This window comes from Ranitomeya variabilis, chromosome 2 (assembly GCF_051348905.1).
Source record: "Ranitomeya variabilis isolate aRanVar5 chromosome 2, aRanVar5.hap1, whole genome shotgun sequence".
In the NCBI taxonomy this organism is placed as follows: Eukaryota; Metazoa; Chordata; class Amphibia; order Anura; family Dendrobatidae; genus Ranitomeya; species Ranitomeya variabilis.
Genome location: NC_135233.1, coordinates 841,993,691 through 842,015,080, shown reverse-complemented (window position 1 = coordinate 842,015,080; position 21,390 = coordinate 841,993,691). Strand labels below are relative to the sequence as shown.

The window sequence follows — 21,390 nt, the reverse complement described above, 5'->3', positions numbered from 1 at the left end:
TCAATAATTAGCAAAACAAATGAGGCCCCAAATTAAAAAAAAAAGGCAAAAAGTAATTTAAAAGAATCAAATGAGAACAATTTTTAGAGCTCTTAAAACTAGTTAATCTCTGCAAAAATATACTTAAACATTAAAGGGGTTCTCTGCTCTATGAAGAAAAAGTATGCAAGCACTATGTAAGCCTGGAGACTGACAAATTATGAAAACACGCAATGTGCAGTCATGATTCCTCTAGATTACCGGGGAGAATAATTGGCCATGTGACCACATGAATACAATTTGCATACCTGTGGTCATGAGCTGACTAGTCTCTTCCATCTTCTGTCAATTCTCATATATGGGGAATATACAGAATTGTATACTAATATCAAATAAGTGATTTTTCTTCATATATACATACTTGGCGTATGCCTTTTCTAAGAGTGGAAGCCAAAAGGCTTCTTCATCTTGACAATGGGAAAAGCAGAGTTTGCGCCCCAGGCATGGCAATCGATCATCAATGGTCACTTGAACCCAATGTCCGAACCTCCAAAACTCGCAGGTGAACTGTCCAGTATACCCTTCATCCCCCCAAGTGCACTGGTCAGCAGGAATAATCTAAGGATAAAAAAAACCAAAACTATTGTCATAAAACAGAGAAGACAGCCACACTATTAAGGAATGATGTCAAAACATGAGTGCAGATGCAGCCTTGTAGAAATACTGCAGCATACCTGACAATTATACCATATATCATGTCTGGACTAGTATGAGGTTTTTTTGTTTTTTTTTTGAGGGGGGGTTTAATAATGGAAAGTCAAATCTTATACCATAAACATCTTAGTCTGATGTACAGTACAGACCAAAAGTTTGGACACACCTTCTCATTTAAAGGGAACCTGTCACCCCCCAGGCATTTGTAACTAAAAGAGCCACCTTGTGCAGAACTAATGCTGCATTCTGACAAAGTGGCTCTTTTAGATATTGGTGCTGTAACTTCAGAAATAATCCATTTTATAATTTGTCCCAAATACCTTTGAATCAGTCCTGGAGGCAGGTCTTTCCCCCCTGCTGCAAACGCAGCACCGCCGTCACTCATGTCCTCTTGGCGCCGCCGCCTCAGCGCTGTTTTCAAATGAGCCGGCGCCTGCGCTCTTTTCTCATGCCTTGGGCATGCGCAATGAGCGCTGCCCGTCCTCTGTCCTCATTTGCAGTCTAGCTGACTGCGCCTGTGCAGACGCCCTGCCCGAGATCCCGCCCCGTAGTGTCTTCTGATTTATTCTCACTGCGGGGCGGGATCTCAGGCAGAAGACTGGCAGTGCTCACTGCGCATGCCCAAGGCATGAGAAAAGAGCGCAGACGCCGGCTCATTTGAAAACAGCGCTGAGGAGGTGGCGCCCGGCACCAAGAAGACATGAGTGACGTCGGTGCTGCAGGGGGGGGGAAAGACCTGCCTCCAGGACTGATTCAAGGTATTTGGGACAAATTATAAAATGGATTATTTCTGAAGTTACAGCGCCAATAACTAAAAGAGCCACCTTGTCAGAATGCAGCATTAGTGCTGCACAAGGTGGCTCTTTTAGTTACAAACGCCTGGGGGGGTGACAGGTTCCCTTTAAAGATTTTTCTGTATTTTCATGACTATGAAAATTGTACATTCACACTGAAGGCATCAAAACTATGAATTAACACATGTGGAATTATATACTTAACAAAAAAGTGTGAAACTGAAATAATGTCTTATATTCTAGGTTCTTCAAAGTAGCCACCTTTTGCTTTGATGACTGCTTCGCACACTCTTGGCATTCTCTTGATGATCTTCAAGAGGTAGTCACCGGGAATGGTCTTCCAACAATCTTCAATGAGTTCCCAGAGATGCTTAGCACTTGTTGGCCCTTTTGCCTTCACTCTGTGGTCCAGCTCACCCCAAACCATCTTGATTGGGTTCAGGTCTGGTGACTGTGGAGGCCAGGTCATCTGGCGTAGCACCCCATCACTCTCCTTCTTGGTCAAAGAGCCCTTACACAGCCTGGAGGTGTGTTTGGGGTCATTGCCTGGTGAAAAATAAGTGATGGTCCAGCTAAACGCAAACAGGATGGAATAGCATGCCGCTGCAAGATGCTGTGGTAGCCATGCTGGTTCAGTATGTCTTCAATTTTGAATAAATCACCAACAGTGCCACCAGCAAAGCACCCCCACACCATCACACCTCCTCCTCCATGCTTCACGGTGGGAACCAGGCATGTAGAGCCCATCCGTTCACCTTTTCTGCGTCGCACAAAGACATGGTGGTTGGAACCAAAGATCTCAAATTTGGACTCATCAGACCAAAGCACAGATTTCCACTGGTCTAATGTCCATTCCTTGTGTTCTTTAGCCCAAACAAGTCTCTTCTGCTTGTTGCCTGTCCTTAGCAGTGGTTTCCTAGCAGCTATTTCACCATGAAGGCCTGCTGCACAAAGTCTCCTCTTAGCAGTTGTAGAGAGATGTGTCTGCTGCTAGAACTCTGTGTGGCATTGACCTGGTCTCCAATCTGAGCTGCTGTTAACCTGCGATTTCTGAGGCTGGTGACTCGGATAAATTTATCCTCAGAAGCAGAGGTGACTCTTGGTCTTCCTTTCCTGGGGCGGTCCTCATGTGAGCCAGTATCTTTGTAGCGCTTGATGGTTTTTGCCACTGCACTTGGGGACACTTTCAAAGTTTTCCCAATTTTTCAGACTGACTGACCTTCATTTCTTAAAATAATGATGGCCACTCGTTTTTCTTTACTTAGCTGCTTTTTTCTTGCCATAATACAAATTCTAACAGCCTATTCAGTAGGACTATCAGCTGTGTATCCACCAGACTTCTGCACAACACAACTGATGGTCCCAACCCCATTTATAAGGCAATAAATCCCACTTATTAAACCTGACAGGGCACACCTGTGAAGTGAAAACCATTCCCGGTGACTACCTCTTGAAGCTCATCAAGAGAATGCCAAGAGTGTGCAAAGCAGTCATCAAAGCAAAAGGTGGCTACTTTGAAGAACCTAGAATATAAGACATAATTTCAGTTATTTCACACTTTTTTGTTAAGTATATAATTCCACATGTGTTAATTCATAGTTTTGATGCCTTCAGTGTGAATGTACAATTTTCCTAGTCATGAAAATACAGAAAAATCTTTAAATGAGTAGGGGTGTCCAAACTTTTGGTCTGTACTGTATATACGCCCAGAGACTCCTATAGTAAAAACAACAAAAAAAACACCAACGTAGAGCTCCATTTGGATTGGAAAGTTTAGCCCCCCATACTTGAAAAAAATAGGTATAATGAAGTACACAGCCCAAATTTATACCAAAAGAACTATTTTTAATGATAAGCAGCGTTAAGTGAAGGGACACGTCTCTGTATGGAGACTTATTTTCAGGGCAATCCTCATGGGAAAAAAATAGGGATTTTTGTGTACACACCGTAAAATCCTTTTCTCCGAGCCACTCATTTGGGGACACAGGACCATGGGTGTTATGCTGCTGTCACTAGGAGGCTGACACTAAGTTGAGACAAAAAGTTAGCTCCTACCCTGAAGTATACACCCTCATGCTGGCTTCCAGAGACCCAGTTCAGTGCAAAAGCAGTAGGAGATTAATAACAATATATTACATAACATTAGAGTATAACATGTCAGAGAAAGTTAAGAACCAAAAAGGTAACGAGCCATAAGGCCAACAGGGTGGGTGCTGTGTCCCCCAATGAGTGGCTCGGAGAAAAGGATTTTACGGTGAGTACACAAAAATCCCTATTTCTCTTTCGCCACATTGGGGGACACAGGACCATGGGACGTCCCAAAGCAATCCCTGGGTGGGGAACAATACAACCAAATAACTCTGTGTACCATCTGACTATAAGTGCACAAAGGCCGCCTGCAAAATACGTCTGCCAAGGGCCGCATCCGCGGAAGATTGAGTGTGGACATTGTAGTGCTTTGTGAAAGTATGCAGGCTAGACCATGTTGCGGCCTTGCAAACCTGCTCCGCCGTTGCCTGGTGCCGAATGGCCCAGGAAGCACACCCCCAAGCGAGTATGAGTAGAGTGTGCTCTAACCCCCGCCGGGATAGGACTGCCCCTGACCCGATAAGATTCTTGGATAGCCAATCGGATCCATCTGGCTATCGTGGCCTTAGACGCGGCTGAACCCTTTCTGTGACCCTCTGGGAGGACAAAGAGGGAGTCCGATTTGCGAAAGAGAGCAGTCCTAGAAACGTACCTCCTGAGGGCCCGTACCACGTCCAATGTGTGAAGGGCCTTTTTGACCCTATGTCTCGGCTGTGGGCAGAAGGAGAGAAGAATGATATCTTCATTAAGGTGGAAGGATGAAACCACCTTAGGGAGAAAAGCCGGAGATGGGCGTAGGACTACTTTGTCCTGGTGGAAGGAAAGGAAAGGCGCCCGGCAGGATAGTGCGGCCAACTCTGAGACGCGCCTGATAAATGTTACTGCCACAAGGAAGGCAACCTTCCAGGAGAGGATGGTAAGCGGGACATCCTGCAGAGGTTCAAACGGAGATTCTTGAAGGACGCTCAGGACCAAATTGAGATCCCAGGTCTCTAACGGCATTCTGTAGGGGGGTACCATGTGGGGGATCCCTTGAATAAAGGTCCTGACTTGCAAGTTAGCAGCAATCTTACGCTGGAACAACACCGATAACGCTGAGATCTGACCCTTAAGGGAACTGAGCGCCAGGCCGGAATCCAAGCCGTACTGGAGAAATTCCAGAATGGAGAAAACGAGGAGGGTGACCGCGGAGCCTGCATCATGAGAAGAAGGCTTTCCAGGTGCGGTGATAGATGCGAGCGGAAGACGTCTTGCGAGAACTGATCATGGTGGCAATGACCTGCTGGGAGAAACCTGGTTGAGTTAGAATCCAGGTTTCAACAGCCAAGCCGTTAAACGTAGGGCCCCTGAGCTCTGGCGGTAGATCGGTCCTTGGCGCAGCAGATCTGGGCGGTCTGGTAACCGCCAGGGGACGTCAGATACGAGATGAACGAGTTCCGCATACCATGCGCAACGTGGCCAATCCGGGGCGATAAGGATCACCGGAACCCCCTCCATCTTGATTTTTCAGATCACTTTCGGCAACAGAGGAAGTGGAGGGAACACGTACGGGAATTGGAACCGGTGCCATGGGGATATCAGTGCATCCACCCCGACGGCCCGAGGATCCCGAGAACGTGCTATGAAGTTGGGGACCTTGGCGTTCAGTCTGGACGCCATCAGGTCCACATCCGGAGATCCCCAGTGAAGGCAATTTGTTGAAAAACCTCTGGATGGAGTTCCCACTCTCCCGAGGCGAGACCCTGACGGCTGAGAAAGTCCGCCGCCCAGTTCTCAACGCCTGGAATGTGCGCTGCAGAAACGGTGGAGTGGTTGGTCTCGGCCCAACGGAGAATGTGGGAGACTTCCTGCATCGCCGCCCTGCTGCGGGTACCCCCCTGATGGTTTATGTACGCCACCGCTGTGATGTTGTCTGACTGAATTCGGATTGGGTGACCCGCGAGTATGAAGTGAAAGTGTCTTTGGGCAAATCTGATAGCTGGGATCTCCAGAATGTTTATGAGAAGTTTCAACTCACGAATCGTCCAACGCCCCTGGGCAGTGTGATGGCGAAACACCGTTCCCCAACCCAGGAGACTAGCGTCAGTAGTCACCACCAGCCAATGGATCGGGAGAAACGACCTCCCCTGGTTGAGAGATGATTCCAAAGTCCACCATTTGAGCGCTTGCCTGATCCGCGGGGGGGCAGAGGACATGGCCGGTCGAGGGTTAAGGGACTCCTGTCCCAGTTGTCTAGCAGGGCCTGTTGGAGGGGACGGAGGTGCAGTTGAGCGAAGGGGACTGCTTCCATTGCGGCCACCATCTTCCCCAGGATCTTAATGGCAAACCGAATAGACTGCTGACAAGGGCAACAGAGCATCCGGGCTCCCTGCTGAAGCGCTTGGGCCTTGGACTGAGGAAGTAAAACCAGCCCCTTGGACGTGTCCAGGATCATGCCTAGGAAAGAGATCCGTCGAGCTGGAACAGGGGAGTACTTGTCCAAGTTGATTAACCAGCCCAGGCGCGAAAGGGAATCAAACGTAATGCGGACGCTTGCTTCGCAGGCGTGATAAGACGGACCTTTGATCAGAAGGTCATCTAAGTATGGCAACACGACCACTCCCCGGGAGTGTAGAATGGCCATGACAGCCGCCATGACATTTGTGAATACCCTGGGCACCGTGGCAAGACCGAAGGGTAAGGCCGTGAATTGAAAATGGTCCTCTAGGATGGCGAAGCAGAGGAACCTTTGATGTGGTGGAAAGATTGGGATACGAAGATAAGCATCTTTGATGTCTATTGATGCTAGGAACTCGCCTCTTCTCCATCGAGGAGATGACCGACCGGAGGAATTCCATCCTGAAGTGCCATACTTTTACGTACTTGTTTAGGAGCTCCAGGTCCAAAATGGGGCGCACCGTCCTGTCCTTTTTTGGCACGACGAAGAGGTTTGAGTAAAAACCTCTGAATCTCTCGCGCTGCGGAACCGGAACGATGACCCCGTTTTGGCGGAGGGATTCGATGGTGCAGTGAAGAGCGCGAGCATTAGCTCCCGAACTTTGGAGACGAGAGGGAAAAAAACGTGCTGGAGGGGAGGCGGAGAATTCTATTTTGTAACCAGAAGACACCAGGTCTCTGACCCATTCGTCGTGGATGACGGAAAGCCAGACGTGTCGAAAAAGAAGCAGGAGTCCGCCTACCTCGGTGGTGTCGACTGGAATTCTCCCAGAGTCATTGTGAAGGAGATCTGGAAGGCCTAGAACCTCTGGTTCTGGGTTGTCTAGGTTTTCCTTGCCAGGACTGATTCGGTCTGTAAGAAGGCCGAGAGTCTGTCTGTGCGTGTAGATCGTTCTGATGTGGACGATGCTGTGGAGTTGGACCAGAAAGGGTTACTGCAAAAGGGGCGAAAACGAAAATGCTGTTGGCGGTGAAAAGCAGCTTTTGGCCTGTGTTGAGGGAACTTGCTTTTCCCTCCTGTAGCATCGGAAATAAGTTGGTCCAATTTTTCTCCAAACAGGGGTCCGCTCTGAAAGGGAAGGGAAATCAGAGACTTTTTTGAAGAGGAATCCGCACGCCACTCTGTAAGCCAAATAGCTCTCCTGATGGTGATGGCGTTTGAAGCCGCGTTTGCCGCACAGTCTGCTGCGTCTAATGACGCGTACATCACATAATCTGCAGCCATAGCAATTTGTTTGGCGAGGTCCGCCGCCTCAGATGGAAGAGCCTGGTCCTGAATGGATTTTGCAAGGGCATCTGCCCAGAAAACCATTGCTTTGGCGACCCATGCCGCAGCGAAGGAGGGAGATAGGGAGGAACCTGAAGCTTCATACACTGAGCGTGCCAGAGAATCTAACTAGCGTTCTGTGGGATTTTTGATTGAAGCCCCGTCAGGTACTGATAAAAGCGTTTTGGTAGCCAAACGCGATACCGGAGGATCTACCAGCGGTGGTTCCGTCCAATCTTTGACCACATCTGCGGAAAAGAAATACTTTGATTCCAGGGCCTTTTTACCTGTAAAGCATTTATCCGGTCGCTCCCTGTGCCGCCGAACTGTCTCTAGGAAATCTGGATGGGAGGAGAACACCTTATGGGATCGCTTGGTTCTCGTAAAGGAAACTGCGTGATCCGGAGCTGAATTAGAGTCATCATTAACCTTTAACGCATGATTGACAGCCTCAATGAGGGAGTCAACAGTTGATTGGAACTCCGGAGAATCCGGGTCCAGGGACGCCTCAGACTCATACTCAAGAGTCGTGATCGCTTCGAGCCCCTGGAGAGGGTGAGGGAGAAGTGGAGCTACCCAAGACTGAATGGCGTGGTGAATGCTCAGGAGAGGTAGTGCGGATCCGTTTTTTGGATGTCCGAACCTCCTTCAGGTGAAAGTGGCCCCTGCTGGCCGATGATTCCCCTGTTATACAGGGGTCTCTTAACCCAGGAAAACGAACGCCCCGCTCCCCAGAGGGGTCATGAAAGGATTCAATCGCTTTGGCTAGCGAAGGCATGGATTGTGACAGTGATGCGGCCCACTCGGGGGCTAGAAACACTGGGGTCGGTAGCGGCGGAGGGCTCCTGGGCACATTGGGCATCACAGGCAGCGCAGAGCGGGGAGCTTTGAGGCCGGGGGAGAGGAGCTTGGCAGGTGGTACACGCAGAGAAAAAGGTGGTATGTACCTTAGTGGTCTTTTTAACCCTTGACTGCGACATGTTGTACCCAAATGTGATGAAAAGAGGCTGCTAGTGGAAGCTGAGGGGTAACGCTGCAGGGAAGCACTTAGTGCCGTCTCCTTACCAAGTCCTGTGCCCCGCAATTGGATAGGTGGCGCTGAGTGGGAAAAACCTCCGTGGAGAATGGAAGCCAGCCGGCGCTGCTTGCTGCAGAAGGAACATGGCTGCCGAGAGTCTGTGGGAAGTCTCGCAGGGAGCGAGAAGCGCCAGAAGCATGGGCGGAGCCGCAGGAATGATGTGTGAGGTGGGCAGAGCCTACCGGAGTGCGGCCTACACTAGGCCAAAGCCTGGGACTAAATTTCTGGCTTCGGCCGGCGCGCACCCGCGGACCGCGGGGAAAAGAATCGCGGCGCTCTGGGGGGAATCCTGCCGTTATGGAACCCTCCAAATACATGGTGACCGGTGCACTTACCCCAAAATGAAGGTGCCCGGGGTAAATAGAACGGTGCAGGGTTGGGGGAGCCTCCATCCACCATCCCCATAAAAAGGGGGGTGGAGAGGAACCGTCCGCCTCCTTCCATCATCCGCTCGTTTTCAGTGGTGATGCAGTGGGGGCTGCACGGACGCCACAGTGGAAGAGTGCCTCTGAACAGCCGAGGGTGAGACCTGGTGGGCAGGTCAGATGCCCGGCAACAAGGCCTGGCTGCAGAAGAGGATACTGGAGGTGACACCAGTGCTAGTCTGTAAAGCAGGGGGGAGATCGGTGCCCTTGAAGGGGCCCGTCGCCCAAAAAGGTCAGCTCAGGCAATGGCATCCCACGTCACAGGAGAGGATACGGAGAGGTAAAACTCCCGTGCTCACCTGTTGTTGTTTTGGGAAGATCGGAGCCTTGAAAGGTTCCATCGCCCCTTCGTCCAGAAAAGAAGGTTTAAATTCAGTGTGCCTCCTACGGACACTAAGCTTGAACTGGGTCTCTGGAAGCCAGCATGAGGGTGTGTACTGCAGGGGAGGAACTAACTCTTTTTGTCTCAACTTAGTGTCAGCCTCCTAGTGACAGCAGCATAACACCCATGGTCCTGTGTCTCCCAATATAGCGAAGGAGAAAAAAGGAAAAATTAACTCAAGGCAGCCAAACCAGAGACCTATAACAGAACCCGGGAAATGAGCTCTACACATTGGGCCTCTAGTTTGGTATTTTTAGGCCATGGAGCATTGACTTGAAAATAAGTCACAGATATCTTCAATTAGGGCCGTTATCACCCCTGAGCTGCATTTAGGCATCTCATTCACTACACTGATCTATATATTAAGGGGGCTTCCAAACAGAGGGAAAGAAAAATGAACCAAAAAAGGCGCTGTCTGTTGCTAAAAATTCTTTCATTGGAGGTAACAAATAATACTAAGATAAGAACAGTAGTGGGAAAAACAGTAAAGAAAATTGTGGCTGAATTCCTCAGGTTCAGGGTTCATAGCAGATTGGCTTCCTGAATAAATTCAGTTATGGCACTGATCTATGCTTAATGAGGTGTCCAGACTTTTGTTGTTCAGAGCAGGCCATCTCACTGGACTTATCCCAAGCACAGAGAAAGGCTGAGGATGACATGATTTCCTGCTCCCTGACAGTGAGTGCAAATTAAAGGTGTTGTTCACCCCAAAATAAATTTTTTGCAAGCCGTGAAGCTTTCCGATTCCTAATGGTAAGCAACGTAAACATCACTAGGATCAGTCTCCGCTTGCTGGTTCCATTGTTTGTTATGAGACCACCAGTATGCAATTTCCGTAGCTGCACTCACATGCTGACTAGATTCTCAACCAAAAGTTCAAAGTGAAGGACAGCATCCAATCCAGGTGAAGATCATAAATATTTTATTGTGCCATAAATGCAACGTTTCAACCTCTGAGGGTCTTTGTCAAGCATACATAACAGTGACAATGACGGCCTTAAATAGGAAGTAAACACCTATCCCCAATTAGGTCCGCCCATAAAAATTTACATATAACATATCCGGTGATCATAATAACAAAATAATGTGCAAATAATATCATATACATAGTTAAAAACACATCATGATGTCCGTAGACAACACATTAATTGATAATTCCATCCATGATCGATTTAGTGAGCACATGTGTCAGGTTCAACATAAACAAACAATGTTAGCTGTCAGTTCTGGACCTATCAGCATAGTCCCACATGAAGTTAGACTGCCAATAGCTACACCCATTTCTCACCCCCAGACAGCCCGCCACTAAAAAAGGCCAATCCTATGTCTTGTTACTCTAATATTAAAGCCAATCCTGGCTCAATACCTGCATTTTAGCCAGCGACCCGCAGGACCTGATGACGGAGTCCGCAATTGTTCACATGACTGACCGGAAGCAAGACCCATAGCTACTGCGCATGCCCACCGACTCCATGGCAACGCTGTACATAAACAAAGGACAGCGCCGCAGCGTCGGTAGAGAGGTCCACCCACCAAAAGGAGGGACGGATGTTCTAAATCCCGGAGTCAATCCAAACTCCATCTAGAGGCCCAAAAACGTAATCGCAGGAACTGTAGCCCGCGATCAAAAGCCTCTGATCGCCGTAAAGAATGGGATTTAGAAGAATTGTTGCGCATGTACGCCGGCCCCATGGCAACAAATACAGCGTCACCACGGTTACTCGCAGGGCACGCCCCACCAGGGTATCAATCAAAGCTTCCCATCGTTCCAACCCCTCACATAATACATCAGGCGAATAATGGCATTAATGGCCAAAATACATATTAATGAACAATCATATTGTATATAACCACCGGCTATGTGTCCGAATATCTCAAACTAAATGTCACAAATAAGCCATAGTTCTTAATGGGTCCCTTAGGTGACGAACATGTCTGTGAATCAAAGGAAACAAAAAAAGGGGGAAAAAAACAGGGAAAAAAAAAGGAAAAGAAGGAAAAGCAAGGAAAAATAGGGAAAGAAAAAGAGGGATGGGAAGAAAAAATAAGGAAAAAACAGGGGGGAGGGGGAAGGGAGAAGAAAAAACAAGGGAGGAGAAAGAAGAACCTAAACACTAAATCAATGTTGACCAATATTATCGAAAGGAATCCTCAAAAAGGACAAAATGATAACCAACCACCTTTTAAAAACATATCCCACAAAATCCGAGACGCACGAACCAAAAACCGCCTGTCAGGATAAGCCAATCAGGACATAAACAATAGAAGATTGTAGTCAATATTTAACCCACCAGGCTGGCGAGAACCCAACTTAGAAATCTATTTAAGTTCCTTCTTTTTATGCAACTTAACCCTATCCCCACCTCTACGAAGAGGGGGTACACTATCAATTACTCTAAAACGTAACTGACTGACTGAATGTCCACACTCTACAAAATGTTTAGGTACAGGTAAATCTACTTTTTTAGTTCTGATGGTGCTCTTATGTTTGCCAATACGAGATTTAATCTCCATGGTGGTCTCACCTACATAAGTAAGTCCACAGGGACAAACAATCAGATAAACAACGAAACTGGAGGTACTTGTATATCTCTCTCTAATATAGAATCTCTGTCCCGTGTGTGGGTGACTAAAGTAATCTCCCTTAATCATATTCCCGCAACATGCACATCCCAAACAGGGAAAGTTACCAAATCTCGGGGGACCCAAAAACCTCTGTATGCTGCCTGCTGACGACCCAACATCAGATTTTACAAGTTTATCTTTTAAATTACGTCCTCTCTTGTAGGATAAAATCGGTGGTGAAGCAAATTCTTCAATATCAGGTAAGCCTTGATGTAAAATATGCCAATGCTTAAAAATCATATTTTTCACATATCCACTAGCCGTATTAAATGTAGAAACAAAGGGAATTCGCTTTTGCTTTACCCTCACTTTCTTTTCCCTTACCAACGCTCTCGGTATCTCCTTAGCCCTATTTAAAAAATTTTTTACACCACTCTCAGGGTACCCTCTTCTCAAAAATTTATTACACATTTCGTCAAGTCTAATGTCCAGACGGGAGTCATCCGAGACTATTCTCCTTACTCTGAGCATCTGGCTCCAAGGTAGTGACTCTAACATATTCCTCGGGTGGTGACTGTTAAATTGCAATAAACTGTTCCTATCCGTCTTCTTCACGTATAAATCCGTTTTTAGAGAGGACCCATCCTTGTACACCATTGTGTCTAAAAATTGAACCTGCTCTTGAGAGTATGTTATGGTGAAGCTGAGTTCTGGAAATATATTATTAAGCTCATTATGAAAATCCAAAAGCTCCTTCAGTGGTCCCTCCCAAACTACAAATACATCGTCGATGTAGCGCCACCAGGCCCGAACCAGGGGCCAAAACCGGGAGGCATACACGTACTGGTCCTCGAGCACCGCCATGTAGATGTTAGCATAGGTGGGGGCCACGTCGGACCCCATGGCGGTGCCCCTCAGCTGCAGGTAGTAATCATCCCCAAAAAGGAAGTAATTCCTTCTGAGGATGAACTCCAGCAGCTGGAGGACCAGACGTGCACGGTCTGGCCCCACGTCCGAGCCCGATAGCGCCACATTAACAGCTGCCAGGCCCCTATTGTGCTCAATGGAGGTGTATAACGAAACCACGTCAAAGGACACTAAATACGTGTCAACTGTAACATTAAGACTTTCAATTTTATTCAAAAAATCATCCGTATCCCGGATGTAAGACTTCGCCTTTGAGGCAAACCCAGACAACACTTTATCAAGAAAAATTGACACTTTATTGAAAATAGAGCCCCGACCTGACACAATCGGGCGACCTGGAGGGTCAAAATAATCCTTATGAATTTTCGGCAAAACGTATATTAGTGGCCGAACCGGACAACTAGTAACCAAATACTCTGACAGCTTAGAGTCAATCAGGCCATCCAACAGGGCCTCATTGACTATAAGCTGCAACTCTTGTTGGAAACGCAAAGTAGGGTCATTTGTAAGTTTACAATAAACATTAGTATCAGCTAATTGGCGTAATATCTCCCCTTTGTATTTGGTAGTATCCATCACAACCACCGCTCCGCCCTTATCGGCGGCCTTGATTGTGATGGATGTATTCATGGAGAGATTTTTCAATGCTTGTTTCTCGTCAACAGTAAGGTTATATTGAACACGATTTCTATGCGTCCTTCTTAATGTTTCAAAATCTTTTTCAACCAGCTGTATAAAAGCCTCAACCACATGGGTTTTAGTAGGTGGTACAAAGTCACTCTTATTATATAGACCAAGGCCCTGTGAGGAAAAAACATCAGTATTACCAACATCAGTATTACCAACATCAACCGGACCACTCGTATCTTGTTTCTTGTCTGCAAAAAACGATGTTAAGCGACATCTCCTAAAGAAGGCAAATAGATCAGTTTCAAGTTCAAACCAGTCAGGTAGATTGGTAGGGCAGAATGAGAGACCCTTCTCCAGAACATTCAATTCAATGGGAGACAAAGTCACAGAGGAGATATTGACTACTAAAGCCTTGTCTCTTAGTTGTTGAGTCTCCGTCTCTCCTCTCCAGTCCTCTGCTTCATTGTGGTGTTCCGTGTCATTCTCTGTCCTTGCGTTGATTTTACTCCTTTTAGGTTTCCTCCCGCCCCTCCGATATCTCCTCCTGGAGCGGTGTCTGTCACTATTTCCTTCTCCAAAAATTGTGCAGATGCTGAAGCTCCCATGTTTGAGTCGTCCGTGGAATCAGAGTCGCCGGTAGTGAAACCAAAATGCTGTTTACCCTCCTGGGCTCTCCTACGACGACGAGGTTGAAAAGTTTTATTATTTCTATATGAGGACGACTGTTTCCCCATATGCCAGGGAAAAACCCGTCCCGTCCCGTCTTATAGTCGTCATTATCACGAAACCATTTAGTCCTTTTGGTGCTCTCATTATCAGCACGGAACTTAGTCAGGTTAGTATTCAACCGCGTCACGTAAGCACTCATGTCAGCTGTAGTCAAATTAACTGTAAGCAATTGCTCATATTCAATGATGGTTTTTTTGAGAGTCTCAATTTCCTTATTCAAAAATTCAATGTTCAACAGCATTAAATCAAAACAGTACTTATTTGTAATGGACTCAAATTTCGAGCAAAACAGAGTATTATCAGCCAACAATGTGGGCCGAAGGTGCGGACGTAGTCCACGAGGTATCCTACGCACCTTATAATATTCAGTCAATGTAGACATATGCAATTCCAATGAAATCAACCTCCGTGGCGCTACATCGACGATGTATTTGTAGTTTGGGAGGGACCACTGAAGGAGCTTTTGGATTTTCATAATGAGCTTAATAATATATTTCCAGAACTCAGCTTCACCATAACATACTCTCAAGAGCAGGTTCAATTTTTAGACACAATGGTGTACAAGGATGGGTCCTCTCTAAAAACGGATTTATACGTGAAGAAGACGGATAGGAACAGTTTATTGCAATTTAACAGTCACCACCCGAGGAATATGTTAGAGTCACTACCTTGGAGCCAGATGCTCAGAGTAAGGAGAATAGTCTCGGATGACTCCCGTCTGGACATTAGACTTGACGAAATGTGTAATAAATTTTTGAGAAGAGGGTACCCTGAGAGTGGTGTAAAAAAATTTTTGAATAGGGCTAAGGAGACACCGAGAGCGTTGGTAAGGGAAAAGAAAGTGAGGGTAAACCAAAAGCGAATTCCCTTTGTTTCTACATTTAATACGGCTAGTGGATATGTGAAAAATATGATTTTTAAGCATTGGCATATTTTACATCAAGGCTTACCTGATATTGAAGAATTTGCTTCACCACCGATTTTATCCTACAAGAGAGGACGTAATTTAAAAGATAAACTTGTAAAATCTGATGTTGGGTCGTCAGCAGGCAGCATACAGAGGTTTTTGGGTCCCCCGAGATTTGGTAACTTTCCCTGTTTGGGATGTGCATGTTGCGGGAATATGATCAAGGGAGATTACTTTAGTCACCCACACACGGGACAGAGATTCTATATTAGAGAGAGATATACATGTACCTCCAGTTTCGTTGTTTATCTGATTGTTTGTCCCTGTGAACTTACTTATGTAGGTGAGACCACCATGGAGATTAAATCTCGTATTGGCAAACTTAAGAGCACCATCAGAACTAAAAAAGTAGATTTACCTGTACCTAAACATTTTGTAGAGTGTGGACATTCAGTCAGTCAGTTACGTTTTAGAGTAATTGATAGTGTACCCCCTCTTCGTAGAGGTGGGGATAGGGTTAAGTTGCTTAAAAAGAAGGAACTTAAATGGATTTCTAAGTTGGGTTCTCGCCAGCCTGGTGGGTTAAATATTGACTACAATCTTCTATTGTTTATGTCCTGATTGGCTTATCCTGACAGGCGGTTTTTGGTTCGTGCGTCTCGGATTTTGTGGGATATGTTTTTAAAAGGTGGTTGGTTATCATTTTGTCCTTTTTGAGGATTCCTTTCGATAATATTGGTCAACATTGATTTAGTGTTTAGGTTCTTCTTTCTCCTCCCTTGTTTTTTCTTCTCCCTTCCCCCTCCCCCGTTTTTTCCTTATTTTTTCTTCCCATCCCTCTTTTTCTTTCCCTATTTTTCCTTGCTTTTCCTTCTTTTCCTTTTTTTTCCCTGTTCTTTTCCCCCTTTTTTTGTTTCCTTTGATTCACAGACATGTTCGTCACCTAAGGGACCCATTAAGAACTATGGCTTATTTGTGACATTTAGTTTGAGATATTCGGACACATAGCCGGTGGTTATATACAATATGATTGTTCGTTAATATGTATTTTGGCCATTAATGCCATTATTCGCCTGATGTATTATGTGAGGGGTTGGAACGATGGGAAGCTTTGATTGATACCCTGGTGGGGCGTGCCCTGCGAGTAACCGTGGTGACGCTGTATTTGTTGCCATGGGGCCGGCGTACATGCGCAATAATTCTTCTAAATCCCATTCTTTACGGCGATCAGAGGCTTTTGATCGCGGGCTACAGTTCCTGCGATTACGTTTTTGGGCCTCTAGATGGAGTTTGGATTGACTCCGGGATTTGGAACAGCCGTCCCTCCTTTTGGTGGGTGGACCTCTCTACCGACGCTGCGGCGCTGTCCTTTGTTTATGTAGCAACCATGGAGTTGGTGGGCATGCGCAGTAGCTATGGGTCTTGCTTCCGGTCAGTCATGTGAACAATTGCGGACTCCGTCATCAGGTCCTGCGGGTCGCTGGCTAAAATGCAGGTATTGAGCCAGGATTGGCTTTAATATTAGAGTAACAAGACATAGGATTGGCCTTTTTTAGTGGCGGGCTGTCTGGGGGTGAGAAGTTGGTGTAGCTATTGGCAGTCTAACTTCATGTGGGACTATGCTGATAGGTCCAGAACTGACAGCTAACATTGTTTGTTTATGTTGAACCTGACACATGTGGTCACTAAATCGATCATGGATGGAATTATCAATTAATGTGTTGTCTACGGACATCATGATGTGTTTTTAACTATGTATATGATATTATTTGCACATTTTTTTCTTATTATGATCACCGGATATGTTATATGTAAATTTTTATGGGCGGACCTAATTGGGGATAGGGGTTTACTTCCTATTTAAGGCCGTCATTGTCACTGTTATGTATGCTTGACAAAGACCCTCAGGGGTTGAAACGTTGCATTTATGGCACAATAAAATATTTATGATCTTCACCTGGATTGGATGCTGTCCTTCACTTTGAACTTTTGGTATGTAACTCTCCATTTGGATCCTGTGGAGCTAGGACATGCAGCCACATTCTACGGTAGTGCTGTCAGCCGCCATTCTATTATTTTGCATTAGATTCTCAACCTGTTCTTAGTGCTCTATTGAGAGACGCGAATCCCAGTCTTAGGCTACTTTCACACTAGCATCGATACGGGGCCGCCACCATGCGTCGGCCCGACGCACGTTGTGAAATAAATGCACAACGGGGGCAGCGGATGCAGTTTTTCCAACGCATCCGCTGCCCCATTGTAATGTCCGGGGAGGAGGGGGCGAAGTTTCGGCCGCGCATGCGCGGTCGAAAATGGCGGACGCGACACACAAAAAAAGTTACATGTAACTTTTTTTGTGCCGACGGTCCGCCAAAACACGACGCATCCGTCGTACGACGGATGCGACGTGTGGCCATACGTCGCTAATGCAAGTCTATGGAGAAAAAACGCATCCTGCGGGCAACTTTGCAGGATGCGTTTTTTCTCCAAAACGACGCATTGCGACGTACGTCACACGACGCTAGTGTGAAAGTAGCCTTAGCAGTGTACCGAAACATGGGCAGCATGAATGGAAGGCTGGATGCAGAATTACTGCTAGGTGTGTCATGCTCTGAAATACTGCAATTGACTGACAGGTCTCTCCAGTAGCAGAAACAGAAGAGGGTCTGTGTGCAAGAACACTACATGGGCCCTCCATTTGTGTCTGTGACCAGACCTGCTATCTGACTGGAAGGTGAAAGTGGGCCCCTTACCTCTTGGCCCCTGTGCGGCTGCACACAGTGCATCAATGATATGTCTGCCTCTGGGTTTCCCAGTGTACATAACTGGGAGACACCTGTCAATCAACTGAAGCAAAGAGGGGAAACATCCGTGGGCCGCAGTATTTCCGAGTAAGGCTACGTTCACATTTGCGTTGTGCGCCGCAGCGTCGGCGCCGCAACGCACAACGCAAACAAAAACGCAGCAAAACGCATGCACAACGCTGCATTTTGAGCCGCATGCGTCCTTTTTTTGATTGATTTTGGACGCAGCAAAAATGCAACTTGCTGCGTCCTCTGCGCCCGGACGCGGGTGCCGCAGGTACGCATGCGGCGCAAAACGCAAGTGCGACGCATGTCCATGCGCCCCCATGTTAAATATAGGGGCGCATGACGCATGCGGCGACGCTGCGGCGCCGACCGCAAATGTGAACGTAGACTACGATGTACCTGGCTGTAATTGTGCAGCCAGGCTCCGATTCACGTTGCCGGTGAATCTTATGACAAGTTCCCCTTAAAGCACCACCCTGGTGTTTTTTATTACCACACTGGGGTGGTACAACTAGTGTAATGTCTCTGGGCCTAGTCTTATACTCACCAGCCGCCGTCTTTAGCTGTTCCTGGCGCTGCTCCGTTCCCATGCCGCCATCTTGTGACCGCAACTTCTGACTGACTGGAAGTAGGAGGTAACTGTCACAAGCTCTCAGTGTAAGTCTATGAGACCCTCGTTCTGGCCTCCCTCTCATAGACTTACATTGAGCTGTGTCTTCCGGACCCCCTCAGCAAACATTGGAGTGATACGGCAGGTCATAACCTGAAGACCGACTGGAGCGGTGCCGATAATATTAGATGGCGGCTGGGGAGTATAGTACTGGTGACCAGGAACTTACATTAGTGACACCACTGAAATAAAACAAAACACTAGAGTGGTGCTTGAAAGGGAGCATGTGGATGAGAAGAGGGGCGCAGACATGTGCCCACCCAATACCTGATGCAGGAGGGCTGGAGACATTTGCAGAGCAGAGGTGGCACAAATAAACCAGCAGTCTCCCAGAATGCCTTGCTTCCCCAGGGCGTCTCTCCTGTCCACCGGGAAGAGATGGGGGGTCTCACAGATCTCCTAGGGAAGATATGAGAGGATGAGGGAATGGTCCGGCCGCAGTGCACGGAGCAGAGCATGTCCGCGTCTCACCTGAGGCCGCAGCCATGTAATGCGCTCACATAATGCAGACAGCGGGGTGTCACCGCGGCCCACCAGGGAGGAGACCCCAGCAGGAAACTCGGGGTCCACGTACAGCCCGGCGGCGGGAGGAGCCATGCTGTCTGCCGAGATAAGACGAGAATGTCACCTACAGGAGGCCTGCCGGCGCACGGGGCCGGGGACTGGGCTGCTCACCGGACACATGTCACCGAGCTCCCCGGCTACAGACCTGGCGACCCGTCTGCCGGCCTCCTCCAGCAGCCCCTCCTGCTGATACACACAAGCCCCGCCCGGCCGTCAGCGCCTTGTATACCGGCGGGGCGCCGGCTCCTACCGGGTACACTGCCGGGCTCGGGCCTCAGCCGTCCCAGAGTCCGCCAGCATCATTCCCTACCGGCACCAGAACCGGAGCCATGCCGCGTGTGACAGAGAAATGGCTCCTGTGATCGCCTGCAGCTGAATGCTTCCTGGGCCATAGTTATTAGGCACACACTCGGCCGGCAGTCACATACAGCGTGTGCAGATTCATCTCATATTCCAGCCCCATCACCATCTAGTCCCAACCTGCACAAACTCCTCATCCTGCTGGTACCCCAATACTGAGCCGCTGCTGCCATGTGTCCCTCTTACTGCCCCTGATACCCCAATACTGGGCCGCTGCTGCCATATGTGTCCCTATTACTGCCCCTGATACCCCAATACTGAGCTGCTGCTGCCATATGTGTCCCTACTACTGCACCTGATACCCCAATACTGAGCCGCTGCTGCCATGTGTCCCTATTACTGCCCCTGATACCCCAATACTGAGCCGCTGCTGCCGTATGTGTCCCTATTACTGCCCCTGATACCCCAATACTGAGCCGCTGATGCCGTATGTGTCCCTACTACTGCCCCTGATACCCCAATACTGGGCCGCTGCTGCCGTATGTGTCCCTATTACTGCCCCTGATACCCCAATACTGAGCCGCTGCTGCCATATGTGTCCCTACTACTGCACCTGATACCCCAATACTGAGCCACTGCTGCCATATGTGTCCCTATTACTGCCCCTGATACCCCAATACTGAGCCGCTGATGCCGTATGTGTCCCTATTACTGCCCCTGATACCCCAATACTGAGCCGCTGCTGCCGTATGTGTCCCTATTACTGCACCTGATACCCCAATACTGAGCCGCTACTGCCGTATGTGTCCCTATTACTGCCCCTGATACCCCAATACTGAGCCGCTACTGCCGTATGTGTCCCTATTACTGCCCCTGATACCCCAATACTGGGCCGCTGCTGCCGTATGTGTCCCTATTACTGCCCCTGATACCCCAATACTGAGCCGCTACTGCCGTATGTGTCACCATAACTGCACCTGATACCCCAATACTAAGCCGCTGGCGCCGTATGTGTCCCTATTACTGCACCTGATACCCCAATACTGAGCCGCTGCTGCCGTATGTGTCCCTATTACTGCCCCTGATACCCCAATACTGAGCCGCTGCTGCCATATGTGTCCCTATTACTGCCCCTGATACCCCAATACTGAGCCGCTGCTGCCATATGTGTCCCTACTACTGCACCTGATACCCCAATACTGAGCCACTGCTGCCATATGTGTCCCTATTACTGCCCCTGATACCCCAATACTGAGCCGCTGATGCCGTATGTGTCCCTATTACTGCCCCTGATACCCCAATACTGAGCCGCTGCTGCCGTATGTGTCCCTATTACTGCACCTGATACCCCAATACTGAGCCGCTACTGCCGTATGTGTCCCTATTACTGCCCCTGATACCCCAATACTGAGCCGCTACTGCCGTATGTGTCCCTATTACTGCCCCTGATACCCCAATACTGGGCCGCTGCTGCCGTATGTGTCCCTATTACTGCCCCTGATACCCCAATACTGAGCCGCTACTGCCGTATGTGTCACCATAACTGCACCTGATACCCCAATACTAAGCCGCTGGCGCCGTATGTGTCCCTATTACTGCACCTGATACCCCAATACTGAGCCGCTGCTGCCGTATGTGTCCCTATTACTGCCCCTGATACCCCAATACTGAGCCGCTGCTGCCATATGTGTCCCTATTACTGCCCCTGATACCCCAATACTGAGCCGCTGCTGCCATATGTGTCCCTACTACTGCACCTGATACCCCAATACTGAGCCACTGCTGCCATATGTGTCCCTATTACTGCCCCTGATACCCCAATACTGAGCCGCTGATGCCGTATGTGTCCCTATTACTGCCCCTGATACCCCAATACTGAGCCGCTGCTGCCGTATGTGTCCCTATTACTGCACCTGATACCCCAATACTGAGCCGCTACTGCCGTATGTGTCCCTATTACTGCCCCTGATACCCCAATACTGAGCCGCTACTGCCGTATGTGTCACCATAACTGCACCTGATACCCCAATACTAAGCCGCTGGCGCCGTATGTGTCCCTATTACTGCACCTGATACCCCAATACTGAGCCGCTGCTGCCGTATGTGTCCCTATTACTGCCCCTGA

General features: G+C 48.2%; 1 protein-coding gene across 3 annotated transcripts in view; it reads right to left on the bottom strand.

Annotated features, from left to right (window-relative positions):
• CAPN10 (calpain 10) overlaps positions 1-19,236 on the bottom strand; it is a 49,142-nt gene extending 29,906 nt beyond the window's left edge. The window contains exons 1-4 of one of the 3 annotated variants that reach the window (XM_077290155.1): positions 19,111-19,236; positions 18,873-19,003; positions 18,669-18,800; positions 401-597 (exon numbers count right to left, since the gene is read on the bottom strand). In XM_077290155.1, the coding sequence (XP_077146270.1) occupies positions 401-597; positions 18,669-18,800; positions 18,873-18,998 (455 nt within the window). In that variant the 5' untranslated portion in view covers positions 18,999-19,003; positions 19,111-19,236. Of the gene's footprint in view, positions 1-400; positions 598-18,668; positions 18,801-18,872 lie in introns of all 3 variants that reach the window. The other 2 variants (XM_077290153.1, XM_077290156.1) reach the window with 2 other exon arrangements.
• Positions 19,237-21,390: the final 2,154 nt, after the last annotated feature.